The sequence below is a fragment of the Sciurus carolinensis genome, chromosome 2 (genome assembly GCF_902686445.1).
Source record: "Sciurus carolinensis chromosome 2, mSciCar1.2, whole genome shotgun sequence".
In the NCBI taxonomy this organism is placed as follows: domain Eukaryota; kingdom Metazoa; phylum Chordata; class Mammalia; order Rodentia; family Sciuridae; genus Sciurus; species Sciurus carolinensis.
Genome location: NC_062214.1, coordinates 12685489 through 12706452, shown reverse-complemented (window position 1 = coordinate 12706452; position 20964 = coordinate 12685489). Strand labels below are relative to the sequence as shown.

The window sequence follows — 20964 nt, the reverse complement described above, 5'->3', positions numbered from 1 at the left end:
CTCCTGAACAAAGGAAATATTTTTCCCGCTCTTACACGCGTAGAAAATGCAGAAACGACCGAAGAGTACAAACACCCCAGCGGCCAGCTGCCCGCTTCCCTTCCCGCCTCCCCTCGGAGGACACTGGGTGGGCCTTGGAAGCGTTGTCCGTGCTGGGCTGCACACCCCGGTGGCCCCGGTTCTCCTGGTGACGTCGTGTCCTGAGTGTGACGGTGACGCGGCTGCAGGCAGAAGAGGCGCTCTCGGGAGCAGGCGCGGCCCGGCCCATCTGGGCCCCCTGCCTCTCCTTGCCCTCCTGGCGCCCGTGTTTATGGCCAATTTCGTGTCACTTCTGAAGCGTCCTGGCCACGTATGGCAGGCTTTCCTGGCGTGACCACTGCACGCAGGGGCAGCTGTCGTTTCCCGAAGAAACCAGAGGCACTGCCGACACCAGAAGACGGGGGCGCGGAGCTGCCAGGAGCAGGAGCCACGGCCTGCTGGGGTGGGCGCATCCCCGACGCCCGAGTCACGGGGGTCCCACAGGCCCCCTTGGGGTCTCCCGGCACGAGGACACTAACCCCGCTCTCCCACCTGCCTCCCCAGCACCTACAACTTCTCCACCGATGGCTTCCACAGCGCAGCGCCGGGGGCCGGCCTGTGCCTGGGCACCGGCGTGCACGGCGGCGTGGACTGGATGAGGAAGCTGGCCTTCCGCTACCGGCGGGTGAAGGAGATGTACAACACCTACAGGAACAACGTGGGCGGTGAGTGCGAGGCCCACGGTGGACGCCTGCCAGCGCCTGTGTCGCCCGCCACCCGCCTGGGGTGTCGGGGGCGGGGTCTCCATGCACCAGCTGGCTGCAGGGAACCCGGTGGCCCCCTCCGGAATGGACCAGTAGGATCCGATTCCCTGACTTTGAGGGTGAGGAAGCCTGGGAGTAGGCGGCATCTCCTGTCCAGGAACACTGCCCCCAGAGGGTGGGGCTGGGCAGGGCCGCGTCCTCCTAGCAGGACCCGAGGCTCTCCCTGCGAGGGCCGCCCTCCAGCAGCGCCACACGGGGCGAGGTGTCAGGTGGGTTGCCTCGTGGAGTCCAAGAATGGAGTTCAGGGACGTAGGAGGTGAGAGCCCAGTGAATAAACTCCTGCGGTCAGGAAGGGCCCGGAGGATGGAGCCGGCGCCCGTCCTTCTGTGGAAGGGCCGCGGGCTGCAGGTCACGGAGGTTCCGATTCCCTATGGGCTCCAGGTCACTCTGTCCTGATTTTAAAATAACCTTTTTGCAAGTTTCTCTGCACACCCAGCAGCTGCCGAGCGGGGCTGCCCCGGAGGCCTCTGGGAGCCCATGTCCCTCCCTACCTGCCCAGCCTCACCAGCAGCCTCACCCGAGGACTCGGGAGGCGTGCGGGTTCTCTGGCCTCCTCACACCCATCGAATCCAAACGCAGGGCTGGGCCAGGATCTGTGTTCCAGGGAGCCTCCAGGTGATGCTGGGGCACCGCGGTCTGAGGTGCAGTCCACAGAGGTGCGGCCGCAGAGCTGGGCAGAAGTGCCCGGCCCCAGGCCCCATCCCAGGCCACCAACGCAGAGCCTGCATTTTGAACAAGATTCCCTCGGGATGATGGGGCTCTAAGCTAGGTTCTGTCTCCCCTCCCTCAAGAACGTCGGCGGCTGATTTTCTGGGTCTGGCTGCCTCTTGCACTTCAAGGCTCAGAGGTCCCCTGGGCTCACATGCCGTCCAGCAAACCACAGGCCTCGGTGGCAGGACAGCCTTCGCCTGTCACCGGAGGAGGCATCTGACGGATGGAGGCAGGGTCAGCAGGCAACGTCCAGGTCCCCGGTTGGTGGTTCTGAGATTCTCCAGGCCCGTGGCTCTTCCTGGGAGAAGCCTGGGGAGCACCGGGGTCTTCAGGAAATGAAAGAGGGTTTGAGGCGGCAGGGAAGTGCGCCATGTCCCATTGGCCCCCCGACTTCTAGGACTCCCCACCGTTCCCAGAGCGAGGAGAGTCTGGTCTTCATCCTGCGGGTCCGTCTGTCCCCGTGCTGGCACCTCCTAGCTACGGGCCTCAGGCAGGAGGGGAGCCCGTGCGCTTGGGTAGGGGAGACGGGAATGGAGCCACCAACGGAGGCCATCTGCTCCCCCGACACTGAGGCCCAGGACACGCCCTGGCTGGGGCACTCTGCTCTGCTCCCCCCGAGCCGGGCCAGGTACCCAGGTGTCAACAACAGGACCGCTGCTGGCAGGATGCCAGCCCTGCCCCCCAGCTACTTCAGCACCTGAGAACTAGCCAGGTCAGGACCACAGCCTCCAGCCTGGGGCCCCCGCAGACCAGGCTGCCCAGGGGCTTGGCGGAGTGCTCAGAGAGAGGCGTCTGCCGGGCAGGCCGGAGGGGGAGCGGCTGGCTGAGCCGCATCTGGGAGGCCGAGGTTGGACTGACCTGAGGCCACCTCCGCCCCTCCCTGCAGAATCCCCAGCGGGTCATTGCCCTCTCTGTGCCTCGCTGTCCTGGGGTGTACAGTAGGGCCCAGGCTGCCCAGCTCTTAGGATCAGCACCAGGGACGGTGCTTGGAAGCGTGCGTGACACACGGCACTCCTTGAATATGGCTGTCGTCGACTGGGAGGGTGGAAGGAGACCAAGCCTGGAGGAGAGAGCGGGAGGAGGGCAGGCGACTCGGGGAGCCCCGGATTAGCCAAGGGCCAAGTGGGAGCTGCTGGCCGCAGGCAGTGCAGGCCTGGTAAGTGGCAAAGTGCCGTGAGCGCTCTGAGCCAGTGCTACCACTGTGGACCCCAGAGCCAGGGGACAACCAGAGGCTGCATGCTTTCAAGGACTCACACGAGCTCCGAGCTCATCGGTAGGGGGCTGAGGGCTGAGAAGGGCAGACAGGGCGAGAAACACCACGAGTCAGGCTCCGGGGCCACTGCCCGCTGTTATTATTTCTCCCCCATGCTGAGAAGCTCAGTCACCCTCACAAGGCCTGTTTGGTCACCTAAAAAGTAGAAATAAAATTAATGTTCATCACTAGGGCTGTTTCGAGGGTGAAAAGAAATAAGTTGTGTTTAAAACACAAAGCTCTGCATACAGTAAGAACTCAATAAATGTTAGTTATTGTGTTTTTTATTATTAATAATCTCTACCATAACAGTATAAGCTCTATAATCTTCATGTTTTGTTGATCTCTTCTCTGTCTATTCAGTGCTTATTACAATAGCAAGCACAAAAAAGGTATTCCTGAAATCCTTGTTGGATGGTTGGATGGTGGATGGATGGATGAGTGGATGGATGGATGGTGGATGAATGGATGGATGAATGGGCAGGTAGATAAATGGGTGAATGGATGGATGGATGGATGGATGGATGAGTAGATGGATGGATGGATGGATGGATGGATGAGTAGATGGATGGATGGATGGATGGATAAGTAGATGGATAGATGGATGAGTGGATGGATGGATGGATGAGTGGATGGATGGATGGATGGATGGGTAGAAGGATCAGTCAGTAGATGGATTCATCAAACCATCAGCTGACCCCAGAAGTTAAGAGGGGCTGCTGGGCGAAGCTGGTGCTGGCTGCCATCTGATTGAACCCTCAGGGTCCAGCAGTTGGACCGCCCTTCTCCCCCCACCCTGTCCCTCTGCCCTTCCTAATAATAATGGCACCTCTATTTTCTCTGTCCACAGGCTTGATAGGAGCTCCCAAAAGAGAGGCCTGGCTTCAGCTGCGAGCCGAGCTGGAGGCGCTGACGGACCTCTGGCTCACGCACTCCCTGAAGGCACTGAACCTCATCAACTCCCGGCAAGTAGGAGCCCTGTTTCGCTTGGTGCCACTGAACTTTCTCCCGGGAGAGAGTGTGGCTCCTCCTTCCCACACCTGGGAGAGCGGACTCCCAGATCCTCACCGGCACACTTCCCCGACCTGGGGCTAAGCTCCGTGCGGAGGCACAGAGGCCGCCGGACCCGCTAGCGTAGGGGGGCAAGTGGCTGCAGAGACTTCTCGGGGTCCAGCAGGGCTCCGGGTTTCTGGATTCTCTCCAAAGGCCAGAACAGGCTGGACGCTGTGGCGCACACCCACAGTCCCAGACTCAGGAGGCTGAGGCAGAAGGACCACAAGTTCAGGTCCAGCCTCAGCACTTAGCAAGGCTGTCTCAATAAAATGAAAGGACTGGATGCAGCTCAGAACTGGCACACGGTCCCCAGCTTACCCCAGCCCCCACCGCCCTCTGTCCTACTCTCACTCCATGTCACTCATGTACATCTCCGAGACCCTCCAGCTAATTAAACAAATGCATGGCTCCTGGGACAAACATCTATTATATAAGCAGAGTATCAGACTCAGGTTGCATTTTATCGTGGCAGCTCCAGACTTGAGGGAGAGGAGGCGCGCGAGGACCGCCGGGCCCACCCTCCCCTGAGGTGGCTGGCAGAATTCCGTCCAAATCAGGCTCCTCTGCGGGGCCCAGAGGCCTGGCCTCACGTACCTTTGGGTTCTGATCCCGTCTCCTTCATCCTCAGGCCCAACTGTGTCAACGTGCTGGTCACCACCACCCAACTGATCCCTGCCCTGGCCAAAGTCCTGCTGTATGGACTGGGCTCCGTGTTCCCTATTGAGAACATCTACAGTGCCACCAAGACAGGTAGGGAAGCTGGGCGGGCTTCCATCCTGGGGACGGGACAGCCAGGGAAATGTCACCGGCCAGGTTGACCTACTCTGCCAGCGACCCTCACAACCCTTTCACCAGGGTTGGATGAGGGAGAATTGGAAAATGAGAAATTAACAGCACCGAATGGAACTGACAGCTCTCCCCTTGCATAATTGGAATCAGCATCCATTTCTAAGATTTTGGACGCATTGTCTTGGAGCAGGTTTTTGCCTGTACTGATCTTCTAAGTCTAAACATGACTTAAAAGTGCCTTTGGAGTTTAAAATCACAGCAGTTCAGGCCAAAACAGTTGTGAGAATAGCATTTGCCAACAAAACCTCTGGCCTTCTCATTTTCTTCCCGGGCACCTCTAGGCAGGTGTGTTTAGTACCTCTTTTTTAATGATTTTTAAATTTTTTAATTGTGATAAGATAGCGATATAAAATGTTGCTTTTTGGGTTTTGTGGGTGTGGGGGTTTTGCTTTGCTTTGTTTTCTTCGTGGCTGGGCAACGCCGGGGCCTCATGGTGAGGCAGGTGCTCTGCGCCCAGCCCCGCGCCGGCGCCGCCGCGTACCCGGTGTTGCGGGGACTCCGCAGGCGGGACGCGCAGGCTCCCGCGCTCACCCAGCAACGGCGGCTCGGGCTGCTCTGGGCCCCGCGAGGTTCTTCCTGCCGTCGCCGCCCGGGCCAGCTGCTCGGTTCCCTGGGTCTGCGTTGCCCGCTTCGGGTGGGGATGGCCCCCGGAGCCGGGGTGCGCGGGTCCTCACGGGCTCCGGCCTCCCCGCCCCGCGTGTAGGGAAGGAGAGCTGCTTCGAGAGAATAATGCAGAGGTTCGGCAGGAAAGCCGTCTACATCGTGATCGGCGACGGCGTGGAAGAGGAGCAAGGAGCCAAAAAGGTACCGCCCCCGCGCTGGCCGCTCCCCGCGACCCCTCCGCCGCCGCAGGCCGCGCGCTCCTCGGCCGCTGCGGGCCAGTCCGTTCCCACGTGCAAATCGCAGAAGCATCCTGAGTAATTTCCTTCTGCAAATCCCCTCGTGCCTTTGGCTGCGCCCCTGGTAGCCCTGGACTGTTTCTGGGACGCCGCGGGGATCCCAGAGACGCTGGCGGGGCAGGCGGGCGGCATGCACGTGCGCGCCTTTTATTTAATGCGCTCTGATCATATGTTCCAGGAACGCTTCCCAGTTAATAAAGGCAGCATTAAGCTAATGAAAAAGAAAATCCCGCATCTGTGATCTCGGGCGTGCGGAGAGGGCAGGGGGTTCTGGTGGCCGCAACTCTGTTCTTGGAAAAGAAACAGCTGCCAAAGCCCCGGGTCTGGCCTGTCAACAGCGCCCCAGAGAGCCTGCCACCCCCAACCCAGAGGCCTGGGGAGCGATCGTTAATGTCACAGGGCTTAATTTGGGGGACCTGGTTTCCCCCTTCCGTCCCTGGCAGCAAATCCTGAGGAAATGCAAAAATGTTTAGGGTCTCAGCGGATGAAACTCAGAAGAAAAGGGTCGCTCCCTGGAGACCGGAGGGGGAGGGGCTTAGGAGGCTCTGCACAGGCCGTTCCCCCACCTGTGGGCTCCTGCCCTTGCCCCTGAGGACAGACACATCCATTAGACACTTCCTGAGGAAAGAACTCCACCCGGCTCCCGGGGAGGCCTCTGCGTCCTCCTCCAGCTGCCCATAGCCTTCTTGCAGGGCATTGTCCCCTCTTGTCATGAAACAGTGATTTGCGAGACTGGTTGCTTTATCCCAGGCCCTTCGGCTGGTGCCCACGCTCTTAGCCGGGCACCTACTGTGCGCTGACCACTGCTGCAGGCACTGGGGATCCCGCAGTGAGCAGAGCAGACCCTGCCCTCACCCCTCCTGCAGCTCACAGCCGGGACAGAGAAGTGCGATGTGCAGCCAGGGGGTGACAAGAACTTGGGGGAAGAATTAGGCAGGCTGTGGCAAGAGGTGTGGGACAGGTTACAGCCTAGGTGCCATCTAGGCAGGTGGAATCTGAGCAGAGTGGGGGAGAGGGATTGAGCCAAGTGGATTCCAGGGGGAGAGCATCCCAAGAGGCACCGTGTTCAAAGGTCTGAGCCAGCATGGCCACATCAGGGAGCCGGGAGAGAGGGGCGTGGTGGAGGTGGGACCAGGGAGGGGCCTGAGGCCATTGAAACAACTTCCACTTTCACTGAGTACTTTTTTAAAAACCAGGCGTTGAACCCAGGGGTGCTTAACCACTGTGCCCCATCCCCAGCCCTTATCATTTTTTATTCAGAGACAGGGTCTCGCCGAGTTGCTTAGGGCCTTGCTAAGTTGCTGAGGATGGCTTTGAACTCTCGATCCTCCTTCCTCAGCCTCCGGAGCTGTGGGGATGCAGGCGCGGCCGCTGCGCCCGGCCTGAGTACTTCTTTTTAAAGGCATATTTCTTTAACTTGAAAACGAATTGACTTCGAGGGGAAGGACATTAAGTAAATAATGGTGACACGGGCAATGCACAGGATATGGCCAACGGGTGGCAGGGCATCACGTGAACCGCCACACGGATTTCCACGTTCGGGAAACACGGGCCACGGACAGCACCGTCCACCCCGAGAGGCCACCCAGGCTGGAGCCACTGCCCACAAGGAGGCCTCGACCCCCAGTGCCCCTCTCCAGATGCAGATCTGACGAGCAGTGACATGTTCTCGGGCACCCCTTCGCTGCCCGAGGGGAAGTGTCCACAGCAGGCAGAGGGACCCGAGGTCCACAGCCCTGGCTACAGCGGCACCCGCAGGAGAGACAGAGAGAAAGCCATGGAGCCCAGGGTAGCGTGGGCCTCCGGGTGTCAGTGACCGCGCACAAAACACAGCCCCCACGCCCAGAGGCCCGTTCACAGGCCTCGGGCCCAGCCGCATGGGAGCGCGCCGGGGCTCTGGGTGAAAGAGCCCGGCCCCCTCTCGTGCCCAGTGGTCGCACCCCTGGAAACCTCCCAGCGACTGGGCGGCCTCAGGCAGAAGGCACGTGGGCGGGCAGAACACGCCCCCAGATGGTCCGGGGCAATGCGAACCCTAGCAATTTCCGGATGGCCCCTAGTGGGCAGGCTCTTTCTTCTTGGAGGCTGCTGACCTGGACCAGCCTCCTGCACAGGGACAGGAGGGGCCTCCCTGCCTCCCAGCACAGCTCACTGGGACACATCAGACCAGGGAGTCCATTTGGCTTTAAGTCCTCCCTCCTGCATTCTTGGCTGTGTGGCCTTAGGCCGATGCTGCCCCTCTCTGAGCTGCCTCTCCTGGTCTGTGGATCTGTTGCTAGTGACAGGACCCTCCTCGCTGGGCCCAGAGCATGCGCAGGGTCCCCTCTCCGGCGCTGATTCCCACACGCTGGCTAGTTGCTGAGCAGGGCTGAGGGCTGAGGCCTCTCCAGCAGGGCCCAGGCCAGGCGTGTCCACAGGCCACCCCACCAGGTTCCACAGCAGCACGTGCTTTGAGGGACCGAGGGACCAGACAGCAGCTGACAGGGCAGAGGGGCCTCTCCGTCTCTCCTGTAAACCATCGGGAGCTGCTCAGGGCTGGGGGCCAGAGCCACGCCCAGGCGCCTCCTGGCCCCCCACGGCCAGGCCCAGGGCAGCTCCCCTGGACCCCACCCCACTTCCGCCAGGAAGGAGAAGGAAGGTGGGGAGACGCCCCTCCCTGGAAGGGCACAAGCCCACAGGCGCGGACACTGCCACTCCTTCTGCCCCCTGACCGGATTCTGATCAGTGTCCACGCCTTGCTACAAGGTAGCTGGGAGATGTGACTTTGTCCAGCACCAGGTGCCCGGCTGAGAAATGGGAGCTCCTGGAAAGAAGAGGAGGAATGTTAGGGAGCATGAGGCAGGACTGGAACCGGCCCCCAGGGAACCGGCCCCCAGGGAGGTTGATTAATTTGCCTAAGGTCACACAGCTGGCACGTGTGAGTCTACCTGTGTCTTGCTCCCAATGCCTGGCAAGGAGCAGATGGGATCTGTCCCCTCGAGCTACCTGGCAAGAAGGAGACCACCAAGAGACACCCTAAGCTCCCCTAAAACTCCCTCCGCCAATGTCCGAGGCAGAGGACTCTGCAGTTAGGGAAGGACGCTGTCCCTGCCTGATGAACGGAGTCTTAGCCCAGGTTTCCCAGCCCCCGAGCAGCATGAAATACGGCCGCAGGACGGGGCTCTGCCCGTGTCTGCGCCCCGCCGTTAGTTAGCCCTCCTTCCAGGGGTCACCTGCCCCGCCTCACTGACCGGGAGCCGTCAGGCCTGTGAAGGAGGCGGCTGGGACATCTCCCTCCTGTGCTGCTTCTCTCCCAAAGGGACAGGATGGGCCAGGTGGCCACGGGAATGATCCATCTTTGCAGGGACAGGCAGGGCTTGGCCGGGGCGAGGACGGGCCGTGGCTTGAGGAGCTGGAACCCGCTCCCCTCCCTGCAGAGCTCCCTGCCTCCCTTGAGCCGGGAAGCGTCTCAGCCCCACAACAGAGGAGGCGAAGGCGCGTCCAGAGGCTCTGCCTGGGCCTCCTGCCCCTCCCGCTGCCCCTCCTGCTCGCCTTCCTTCCCTGCCTATTCTGAGCACCTACTGTGTGCCAGAAGCCACGGCAAGCAGCAGCGACGTGACATTCCGCGCTGCGCCCCGGTCCCTCTCACACGCCGCGTCCGCTCCCTCCCCCACACCCGGCCCTCTGCCTTCTGCGGGGGCCACTGGCCTGGAGGGGCCTCCCCAGTCCCCGTCCTCAGGAGGAGGGACACATCTGCTGCCTCTCACCCTGCTCCACTTCCGGGGGGGGGGTGTTTCTTACTGAGTGTGACTTCAGGGAAAGCCCGCGAGAGTGGCACCTGTGTGGAGACCCTGCTGGGGACACAGCTGGGGACATAGTCCTGCCCTTGGACAGTGTCCCATCTGGAGATCCGCAACTTAATCCCGTCTGCACAAGCCCTTTGCCACAGAAGGCGACATCCTCACAGCCCCGGGGAGCGGGGCGTGGGCACCTTTGGGGCTTCGTGCTGCCCACCCGACACCAGGAGGGCGACAGTGATCTCGGGGGAGGAGTGAGGAGGAGGGTCCAGCAAGGAGCCCCGGAGGCCGGAGCGGGCTCCGTCAGTGTGTTCCAGGAACAAAGGACTCTGTGCTCAGAACCCTGGGGGCTGCAGAACTGCCACCTGCACTCCGGGCACTGGGTGCTCGTCAGACACCATCCGCCAGTGACCATCAAGGAGGCGCAGAATGTTTTTGCCCCGGGTCGCAGGAAACCTCTGTGATGATGGCTTAAACGCTGCCACGTCCAACAAGTTTGGAAACGGGGGCTGCAGATCGATTCCGCGGGTCCTAATGTCACCCGGTACCCCTTTCCATCCTTTTGCTTTGCTTAACTCTCTTTGACCTTTTATTTTCTGATTTATTGCCTCATGACCTCAAACTGGCTACCACTGCTCTAGACCTCACATACTAACCTGACAATATCCAGATAGGAAAGGGAAACCGCTCTCATGCACACGCAGGCACCTGTGCATGCATGTTTCATGCCACAACCACTCTGCACGACCGCGGTGCCGGCTCCCTCTGCCCCTCGAATCCTTGAGTCTCCTTTGCTTGAGCAGGGATGTCCCCCCTGGGCGTCCTCCCTCGGTGATGTGCCAGCCAGAGGCCCTCTACATCATTTAGGTCCCGGCTCTTCTCCGGGAGACCCCGCCCGCTTCACTGCCACCGAGGAGAGGCCTCCCCCTTGGTGACTCCCTTGACATTTGGCTCATGTCTACGCTGATGAGACCTCTAATTCCCACGTCCTCGTCTTCTTCTCTCTTAAATCATTGAAGAATCCTGCGCTCCATCCTCACACGCACACGCGGGCTTTGCCCTGCACCTCCGACCTCCTCCTGTTTCTCCAGATCCGTCCTCATGTGCACAGACGTAGTCACGGTATTCAGTAAGCACTTAGTATGTGCCATACACTGTGACCAGCTGCAACAACTGTATACAGCAGTGTTGTCCCCCTTTTAAAGACCGGGAGCAAAGTAAATAGCCTAAGGTCACCGTGACGGGCAGTCCTGCCCCTGGCCATCAGTCACCCTGTGGAGCTTGGCGATCCTTCCTCTTTAGGGACGTCTTGCTGTGACCCCTCCCGTCCGTGTCGTGCCGCGTTACTGCCTGTATGTACTGTTCAGTGTGCTCTCTTAGCTCATGATCATTTAAGATCAAAAACTGGAGGCTGGGCAGGTAGCTCAGTTGGTAGAGAGCTTGTCTGTCAAGCACAAGGCCCTGGGTTCAATCCCCAGCACCGCAAAAAAGTAATAATAATTAATTAATTAATTAATTAATTTAATTAAAAACCCGACATCATGCCAACACAGAGCCAGCATCACCTGCTGTAGAGAAAAGAGGAGATAGAAACCAGAGCTTTAAAGAAAAGGAAAGAGCCAGGCTCAGCCATGCACACCTGTGACCCCAGCAGCCCCAGAGGCTAGGGCAGGAGGATCGAGAATTTGAGGCCAGCCTCAGCAACTTAGGGAGACCCTGTCTCAAAATAAAAAGGACTGGGGGTGCAGCCCCATGGTAGGATGCCCCTGGGTTCAGTGGTGGCGTGGGGACAGGGAGCACGTGTCATCCTGGGCTAACTGACCGCTGGCCCACGGAGGCTCAGGCCAGTGGTCCTTGTCCAAGTGGAGGTCGGCACCCAGCGGGAGGCGGCCTCTTGAAGGAGCAGGGTGGGGACCTGCCTTGGCCCACTTCCTGTTGTTCCAAGCAGACACCACAGCGGGCGATTTATAGGCTGATTTGGCTCCGCGATCCTGGGCTGGGGGCCTGCGAGGCCGCGTCTGGTGGGGACTCAGCAGAGGCCACGCACGACCCCACACCAGGCAGGACGGCAGACTGGCTTCCTGACAGCCACTGGGAGACAAGCCATCTGCCCGTGGAGCGACTAATCGGCTGTCGCTGTTGCCACTTGGTCACCTCCTGCGGTGCCCCCCGCCCCTCCTAAGGCCTCACAGTGGGGACTCAATTCCAGCGAGAGTCTTGGAGGGACCTTCCAACCAGAGCGAGTGAGGGCAGAGCCAGTCGCCACCCGAGGTGGCCCTGTGGCCCTGTGGCCCCTTGGCCACTGAGGCAGCCGGGGAGGGCCAGCGGGTGACCAGCCGGCAGCACCAGAGTGGGCAGTGGGAGTGGGCACGGCTGTCCACGCCGAGGGCGCTGGCCAGACCCGGGTGCCAGCAGGGCCCTGGGGCCCAGGGTTGGGGACCCCGGCTGGCCTGGGCCGCTAACCCTTCTCGCTCTGTCCGCAGCACAACATGCCCTTCTGGCGGGTCTCCTGCCACGCAGACCTGGAGGCGCTCAGGCACGCGCTGGAGCTGGAGTACCTATAGCGCCCGCGCCGCCGCCCGCCAGCCACCGCCCAGAGCCGCGGAGGCCCCACGCCGGACCCAGGCAGCGTCCCGCACCCAGAGGACGTCCGGTGGCCGCCTGGCGGGGGTCCTGAGGAGGAGAGGGCCCCGCGCCACCCTGGGACCCGGGGCTGGCGCGACTCCAGACTTTTCTGCAGGACTCGCGGGACAGAAGCAGGACGGCCGCTGGGAGGCTGGTGGCGGCGGGTTTCTGTCGTGTTGTTCTTAATTTATGGACTGGCCTCACGCTCTGCGTGACGCTCTGGCACCTGCGTTGGTGTCCTAGCCGCGGGTCCACTCGTTGGACCTGGCAGGGCAGGGGACCCGGCAGCCCTGGCCAGGGCTCTCCTCCAGGCCGTGCCCTGGGGGACGATCGTTCTTCGGCATCTGGAGGGAGGCGATTCGGGGCTGTTGGGAGGACTGGCTTATCTTTGTTTTGAAGACGTCTGGACAGCACACGTGCCTTATGCTGCCATCTTGTTTTCTAGGGAGAGGACACTGGGAAGGAAGCAGTACTTTGTGATGGATAAAAGGCATTAAATAAAACCACGTTTACATTTTGAAGTGGGGTCGATTGTAGTTACTCTAGTCCCATTCTTCAGGCTTCCAGATCGTTGCTCTCTTTCAGCTGCAAAAGAATAAAATGCAACTTAAATTGGCTGAAGCTGAGAGAGAGCGGAGAGAGAAAGGGAGATGCCTCCAGGAACTTTAGTTGAGATCTGTGTTCAGGTACAGCTGGATCCAGGGGATCAAATGACTTTGTCCTACGTGCTTTAATTCTCGGGTAGGCTAGGCTCTTCCCTGTTATGGCACAGTGACTCCAAGCGTCTTTCAAAATCATACAACCAGAGAGCACCTTCTCCACAGGGGTCATGACAAAAACCTGGGGTTGCGCCTCATGGGCCACACCTGAGTCATGGGATATTCATGGAACTGGATTAGGTTTGGATTCGCTCAGATCAGAAAGTCGTAGAGGGCTAGTGCCCCAAGGGAAAAAATCAGTAATAGTGATCTATTCCTAAAAGAATTGAGAGGAAAGTGTGCGGAGGTGGAAAATACAACCAACTTCCCTTCCTGCAACAGGACTTGACTTTCCAGTAGATTCTAAATGATTCAAGGACCCAGTGAAAGGGGCAGGGGGTCCTATCTGGAAAGTTTGAAGGATATCATGAACACTGTCACTACTATAGGGGACCAAGTAGGACCTGGCTCCGGAGGACTGAATGCTAAGCTGAAATATGAGCCCATACTGGTGAAACCCCGACATTGCCAGCTGCCTAATATCTGTGTCAGTGGAGATGGGAGCCTCAGAACTGGAATCTGCGGTCATCAGAAAACCTTCGGCAACAGGAGAGACTCCCCGGGAGGCTCCGAGCTCCCTGGGGGCAGGTGGTCCTGGTTCCATCTCTGTATTCACAGACTCAAGCACAGAGCTTGACACGAATCTGAATCCCCAGACAGGCAGGGAGAAGATGAAAACAGGTCACCCACCAAGTGGCATTTTAGCCCATGAAGACCCTCAGATCCAGCAGTGGTCCCGTAGGATGGTGTCGCCTAGTCGCATTGTAGCCACGTGATGGTGAAATTACCTAGCAACACACTTCTCAGAATCACGTGTCCTCAGGTGACGCGCAGCTGTCTAACTGGAGTGGTGGATGGACCACAGGGTGGTGGACGGCCGTCTGGGCAGATGGGAGAACTGGTGGCTAAATGGTTGGGTGGGGGGTGGATTGGATGGCTGGCCAACATCTGGGTGGATAGATAAGTGGCTAACAGGGGCTAGCCGGGTGGTTGGGTGGATGGTGGGTGTGTGGGCGATCGGGTGGACGACCAGACGGTTGCTTGGTGTGTGAGTGGATGACTGTTTGGAAGAGCAGATGGACGTAGGGACAGATGGCCACAAAGGTGAGTGAGTGGACCCCTGGGTGGGCGGCTGGGATGACGGCTGTTTATGGGTGGTTGATAGTCCTGAAGCCTGGCCGTGCGGAATGAGCGTGGTCTGGTAACTCAAGGACTTGGGGTGCCAGGAGGCCAAATCCCCAGTGTCACCTTGAACACCCGGCTTGGCCTCAGAACAGTGGGCACGTCTGGGCTTCTCACGTATGGACGGAGGTGTGTGCCGCATGGACGGCGGTGTGTGCCGCATGGACTGGTTTCTGGCCACAGTGAAGAAGGAGACTGGAGCAGAGCCGCCGGATTCCGGGATGGGACGCCCTGGGTGCCCCCGTCTCCCCACCGCGCCCCTTCCGCACGTACCACGCGTAATGACCATCTTCCCACCCCCGTTTCTGCCACCACCAAACTTCCTGACTGGGAAAATAGAAGTCAGTTACTTACTTAGAAGACTTTTTCGCTTCATAGGTGACCATTGGCAACACTAGTGGATTTTATTCCGGCACACAGGAAGACTTGGGGCAGGGGATGGGCCTCGCCCTTGACGTTGGGTGTCAACTGCTTTCTGTTGTGATGACGGGGGTTGGAAAGATGACCGCCCAGCCTTGAAGCACTCGAGCTTGAATTCTGGACGAGTCTGACGGCTGGAAGGTAAGGACAGTGTCTCCTCATCCGTATTCAGTGTCCACCGGAAAGCAGAGCTTCGTGAGCGTTGGGTGGATGGGTGGGGGGTGGCAGACGGACAGAAACCTGCCTGGTGAGTGGCAGATGGCTGGCTGAACGGACCAACAGACACGTCACCAGGATTCCAAGGTCCCACCTTGCCTATCTTTCTGATTTCCCTAGTAACATCCTGGGGCTCTCCAGAACATTCTAGAAGTAGAGTAGGTAGACTATTCTGGAAGTTCCAAATTACGCCAGATCTTCCAGAGCAGTCCAGCAGGATGGAGACCCCACAGATGTCCCCAGACTGGCCTCTGGAAATGAAGCAGGAATTTGTCTAGCCCAGGGATTTAGAATTCAGAGAGCTACCATTGGGATTTTTTTTTTCCATTACAAATGATAGAAACAGTAGCTTAAAACAAAGCAGAAGTCCTTGGCTTGCTCGAATGAAAAGTTCAGGAATGGGTGACCTCGGACAACCCTCCCCATGCTGAATGCAAGACATGTCCCTCAAATTCACTGTCTTGCCCTCCATCCTGAATTCTGTTTCCTCATTGGGTCTCACCTGTGGGCCATCCTGACATACCCAGAGTGGAAGCTGTGAGGTTGTAATCAACCAAGAGTTCCACAGGTAAAGCACTGTTTAGTTTTTAAAAGGGTAACTGTCTGGGAAGGATCATCAGATTATAAATATATATTTTTTTTAATTTTTTTAGTTGTAGATGAACCCATACCTTCATTTTATTTATTTATTTATTTGTTTATTTATTTGTTTTTTGGCAGTGCTGGGGATTGAACCCAGGGCCTTGTGCTTACAAGGCAAGCACTCCACCAACTAAGCCATATCCCCAGCCTCAATCCCTTTATTTTATTTACTTATATGTGGTGCTGAGGATCCAGCCCAGTGCCTCACACTATGCCAGGCAAACACTGTATCACTGAGCCACAACCCTGGCCTGTATTTGTTTGATTTTTATTTTTTTGTGATACTGGGGGTTGAACCGAAGGCCTTACCCATGCTAAGCAAGGCCTCTACCCCGAGTCACTTCTCCAGCCCATTGAGCTACATTTACTAGGTTGGTTAATAAATCTCCTTATGGTTTAAATGCGGTGAGTTGTTTCTTCCTGAATCACAGCCCAGTCTCCGCTTTCACAGCACTCAATGGTGTTCTTAGTAGCTTTGCCGTATTTCATAGGCTCTGATTTCTACTCAGAAAACCAGTCACGCATGTTACACACAACGGGAGCAGGGCACTGGTTCATTAGCCCCATCAGGGTAGAAAATGGGTCTTGGGGTCCCCGGTTGGCCCACTTAAGAAGGACCAGCTGAAAGGAGCCCTGTGGACACTCTCCTGGAAAAGACCCTGGCATCTGCCCAAGCACACAGCAGGGTCCACCAAGGAGCCCTGGAGCTTGTCCGAGGGGCAGAGCCTTCTTGTCAGTTGAGATGTTAGCTTTGAGGCCACACGGCAGAGCCTGTTTCCTTGAAGACTGAGGCCGCTGTCCTCACAGTGCAGAGCGGAGTCAGACGGAGCCTGGAGGCCGGGAGGAAGTCTTGGGGTAATGCAGACAGGGCGACCTGGGGCTGGTCACCACCGGGGGACCAGGATGCTGAGAAGGCCAGGAAGGCACCGGGAGAGGTGCAGGAAGCTCCAAGCTCCCAGCGTAAAGGAAGAAGCGGGTGTGACTGGGGCTGGGCCAAGGTCGGAGGTGGGCTCAGTGGGTAGGAGGCCTGTGGGGCCCAGGGCAGAGCCAGGCCAGATCTGGCTGCACCTGCCAGTCCTGGGTTTGGGATTTTAGTCTAAATCCAGCAAAACGACAGGAGAGGCCTTGAGCCTGGCAGGCTGTGACTTACCCTTTCGAAACTGCCAGGCTGCCCAGGGAGCGGTTTGGGGGGAAGTATGGAAGCAGCCGTCTACGTAAAGTGTGGCCCACAAATCCAAGTCTCGGGTGGCATCGTGATGTATTTTTACCTTGATTCAACTCAGGTGATGGTTCTGTCGCCAAGGTCGTCTGGCCTGACTGGAGCTTCCTAGATGTGGTCACAGACAGTGTGCCCTCTGGGCCCAGGGTTGGTCACTCACAGTGGCCTGTGTGTCTGTGGACTGGGGATTGGACCCAGGGCTGCTCTACCCGTGAGCTACATCCCCAGTCCTGCTGTTTGCTTGTTTGTTTGTTTGTTTGTTTTTGAAACGGTCTTGCTAAATTGCTGAGGCTGACCTCGAACTTGCAATCCCCCGGCCTCCGCCTCCGGAGTCGCTGGGGTTACAGGCCTGCGCCACCGCACAGGGCACCCAGACTGTTTTCAGGGTCCATCCATGGGCCCTGGGCCCACAGCGCCTTCTGGGAGGAGGAGAACTGGAGTTTAACGCGCTTCGAGCCTGGGTTGGGGCGCTCTCGGCCGAAGCTGTGCTCACCAGTGACCACCAGGGGGCAGTGCGCCCCCACAGCTGGCTGGAGCTGCCCTCAGATGGGACCAGGAACCCGCTGCCCTGGCGAAGTGGCCGCACCATCCCCGATGCGTTCAGGCCCAGGAGTTACCAGTAAGGTCACCTCTGCACTGACCAGGTCTCAACAGACACAGCGTCTGTGAGGGAGGCAAATGGTCACTGGTGGCCTTGAGAGCTGTCAGGGAACCCCTGGCCTGGGAAAGGCCGTTCCTGCAGGTGGACCACTCGACGTGTGTGTGCGCGCACGAGCTGGGGCGGAGCCCGGGGTGCTCTACCACCGAGCTACACCCTGTCCTTTGTATTTTTTATCATGAAACAGGGTCTCACTGAGTTCGATCCTCTGGCCGTGGCCTCCCGAGTCACTGGGATTTAGGCGTGCGCCGCCACACCCAGCCACCGCCCGACTTGTAATAACACAACTGTAATGGCGGTTTCCGTGGGAACGTAGGGGCGCGGTTTTACAGCCCGAAGCTCACTGAGGCTGGTGCTAATCTGACGCTTCGTCCTTCAGTATGTAGCCAGCTGGCGATAGGGAGGGGCACCTCTGTGCTCTCGCTGCTCCCACCCCGTGTCTGGGCCCACAGAGCCCCAGCTAGGGGAGTCCCCTGGCCACCTGGGGTGGCCCAGCGAGGGGGACAACCGCAAGCCTGCTTCTAACCCTCAATGAGCACCTGCCACATACCAGGCCCTGGACGAAGCCCTCGCCCACCGGGAGAGGAGGGAGAGCCTGAGGGCCAAGGTGGAACCCGGCCCTCCCTTTTCCAAGCACAGGAGCTTCCCCTTCCCAAACGGTTTTCTCAGCTGTAAAACAGAGGCGACAGTGGACAGCCTCCCCACCTCGCCGCTGGCACTGAGCACATTCAGACGTGGAGAGCACTCAGAACAGCACGTTACAGCCAGGCAGGTGGCCTGCCCTGCAGTCCCGGCTGCTCGGGGTGGGGGCGAAGGCAGAATGAGCACTTGAGCTCAGGAGTTCAAGACCACCCGGACAGCAGAATGAGATCCGAACTCTTTAAGAAAAAGAACAGAAAGATTGCATTAAACCCCAACTGAATAGCGCAATAAGCCAAGCCATAACGTCCAGAAAATCGAGGATTGCATTAAGACCCGGTACAGCGCGTGCGTGCGCAGACACGAAGGCCAGTGCGCACACGGCGAGCAGGAGTTAACTAAAGCCTTCCGCGATGTCGCTGTGCTCCTACGCACAGCCCTTGCCCCGCCCTCAGTTTTTAATGATGCAGTTCACAATCTCTTAAATCACCACATCAGCTTTGCGCAGGCTTGGCAAATACGCTCGTCCAAGGGCTCATTGTTTTTATCAGCCCCATTTTACAGAGGGGGAAACCGAGACTCAGAGGCATTGCAGGGGGCCGGGGCCTCACAGCTGGAAGGAGCAGGGCTCAGACCCCCGCAGCACCCCATGACTCAGGTGCACAGGTGGGCTCACGGGCCAGATCTGCCCACAGAGGAGTTTACTGCTCTACACACTATTTGTTCAAGCTTTAACCCAACTATATGAAACTTGGGACATTCGACTCAAAATCTAAATTTTCAGCCAGGCGCAGGGGTGCATGCCTGTAATCCCAGAGGCTTAGGAGGCCAAGGTAGGAGGATCGAGAGTTCAAAGTTAGCCTCAGCAACTTAGCGAGGCACTAAGCAACTTGGTGAGACCCTGTCTCTAAATAAACTATAAAAAGGGACTGGGGATGTGGCTTTGTGGTTAAGTGCCCCTGGTCCAATCTCTGTACAAAAAAGAGAAAAGAAAAAAATTAAAATCTAAATTTTCAACTTTTCTAAAATAGAAGGAGATAATCTGGGGAGCCTGGCCAACATCCCCCGGGCTCAGCAGGAGCCCCAACTCTGCCTCCCTCCCCGCTGTGCTGTACCTGCTGGGCTCTCCTGTTGGCCACAGTCCCCATCACACCCCTGACACAAGCATTGCTCGCCATCAACCTCACACACACAGGCTGTTGCAATCACATGGAGAAACAGCTTTCTATCAAAAGCAGAAACACAAAAACTGAACCGGTAAGGGGGCTGCATGTTTCAAGAAGGAAAGAGACGCACTAATCTATTGTGACATTCTTAATGTAAGGACGAAAGTGTGTCCAGGTCGGTTTGCCCCAGCCTACTGCATAGTTTGGATTCCCTGCTTGGTCCCGGGAGGACGGGGTTTGCAACCCGTCTTAACCCACCACCCTGTCTCTCTGTTATGTCCCAGGACCAGAAACTGCTCAGTGAAGAAAGTGCCTAATTAATTACTAATTAATTTGTACATTTTATACAAAAGTTTCTCCAGTGATAACAAAGATACAGTAATGGTTAGGAGCAGGTATTGTGTGTGTGTGTGTGTGTGTGTGTGTGAGCAGACTGGATTCAAGTCCAGCTTGGCTGTGTGGCCTCAGACAGCTTGCTCAGTCTCTCTGGGCAGGTAGTGAGGATGCTTTGGAATCAACTGCCTGGTGCACAGATGTAGTGCGTGTCAACGCCACTCCCTCCCCTCGGGTTCATCAAGGGGGATCCAGGTCTTTACAAACCTAGTAAGACGCAGCTGGCCCAGGATGGGCAGGAGTTTGGAGTACCAGGCCGGGAAAAGCCCTAGGTGGCAAAGCCAAGGGTACTATTCCCCCACACACCTCCCGCTTCTGCCCAACCTTCCTGAATTGAAGAGGAAGCGAAAACTCCCCAGCCTGGCATGGCGGCCACGCCTGTGATCCAGGCGTGGAGGCTGAGGCTGAGGCGGGAGGATTGCGAGTTCAAGCCAGCCTCAGCAATGGCGAGGTGATAAACAGCTCAGTGAGACCCTGTCTCTAAATAAAATGCAAAATAGGGCTGGGGGTGTGGCTCAGTGGTCGAGTGCCCCTGAGTTCAAATCCCAGTACCCCCCCCAAAAAAAAAACCCTCCCAGATCCCCCTTCAGCCAGGTCTGGGGTCTCTCCAGCGGCCAGTCAGCTGCATTCACTTAAGACCTGCACTGGCTGCTAAGTGGTCCGGCAGGGGGCGTGCGACCTGCCTGCGGGACCGCAGCAGAGCTGGCGGCCAGCGAGCGTGGGTGTGGTTATGATGGAGACCTGCCCGCCGTGGGAAGGGCACGGAAGAGATGTTCCGCTCAGGGCGCCTGGAGCCACCAAAGGCGATCCGTCGGAAGAGCGCTGAGCCGCTTGTCCAGCCACCAGGGGTTGGAACTCTGCAGCCAGGACTCGGGAGACCCGATGTGGCATGGGGAGCCGCTGCCAGCTCCGCAGCTGTAGTCTCACCAGATCTAAGCACGGTGACCAGAGGCCGGTGCGACCCTCCGCCTTCGAAGCCTTCCTGCGCCTCTGCGTGGTGGTCACGGGCTGGGAGGCGCTGCAGGAAGGAGACCCCGGGGTTCCCGAGCAGCCACGCCCAGAGCCGCCCCACCATCACTAGCCCGCTGCCCCACGCTGGGCGGACTCTGCTCCCTACCCGGACCACAGCGCTCGTGGGCCCAGCGGCGGCTGTCACGGTGGTCAACGCGGGTGGTCAACGCCAGCCCTTCCACGTGCACAGGGGCACTGAGGAGGCTGGGCAGCAGAAGCGAGCCCACTGCCCACGTGGAAATTCCCACGACAGAGACATGGCCACATGACTAAAATGGCAGCTTGTTCCACGTGCTTCTCCGCAGTTCCAATCATACCGTAAAATGCCTCCTTGCAGCAGGTGAGCTGGGTGGTATGAATCTCAGTAAAATGCCCACAACCCAGCCAACACCTCTGCCAGCCTCCCGCCTCCTCTGGGCACAGGGCGCCCAGTCCCCCCACCCACACGCCCCCTCTGGTCGTGACAGCCCGTCCCCAGTTCCTCCTCCTCCCTGTCCGGCTGGCCGCCTTTGCCTCCTGAAAGAAGCCGGTCCCATCTCAGGGCCTGTGGTGTGCTTTGCCCTCCACCTGGATGCCCTTCACAGGTTAGTGGCTCCCATACTCGCCGCCCCTCAGGGTCATGGAGCAGATGGCAGGACCCCTCAGAAGGGCTGATG

The 20964-nt window shown here is 58.6% G+C and overlaps 1 protein-coding gene across 1 annotated transcript in view; it reads left to right on the top strand.

Annotated features, from left to right (window-relative positions):
• Eya2 (EYA transcriptional coactivator and phosphatase 2) overlaps positions 1–12525 on the top strand; it is a 160877-nt gene extending 148352 nt beyond the window's left edge. Inside the window, exons 12-16 of the mRNA XM_047541636.1 lie at positions 583–743; positions 3656–3770; positions 4487–4608; positions 5411–5511; positions 11863–12525. Coding sequence (XP_047397592.1) covers positions 583–743; positions 3656–3770; positions 4487–4608; positions 5411–5511; positions 11863–11943 — 580 coding nt within the window. The 3' untranslated portion in view covers positions 11944–12525. The remainder of the gene's footprint in view (positions 1–582; positions 744–3655; positions 3771–4486; positions 4609–5410; positions 5512–11862) is intronic.
• Positions 12526–20964: the final 8439 nt, after the last annotated feature.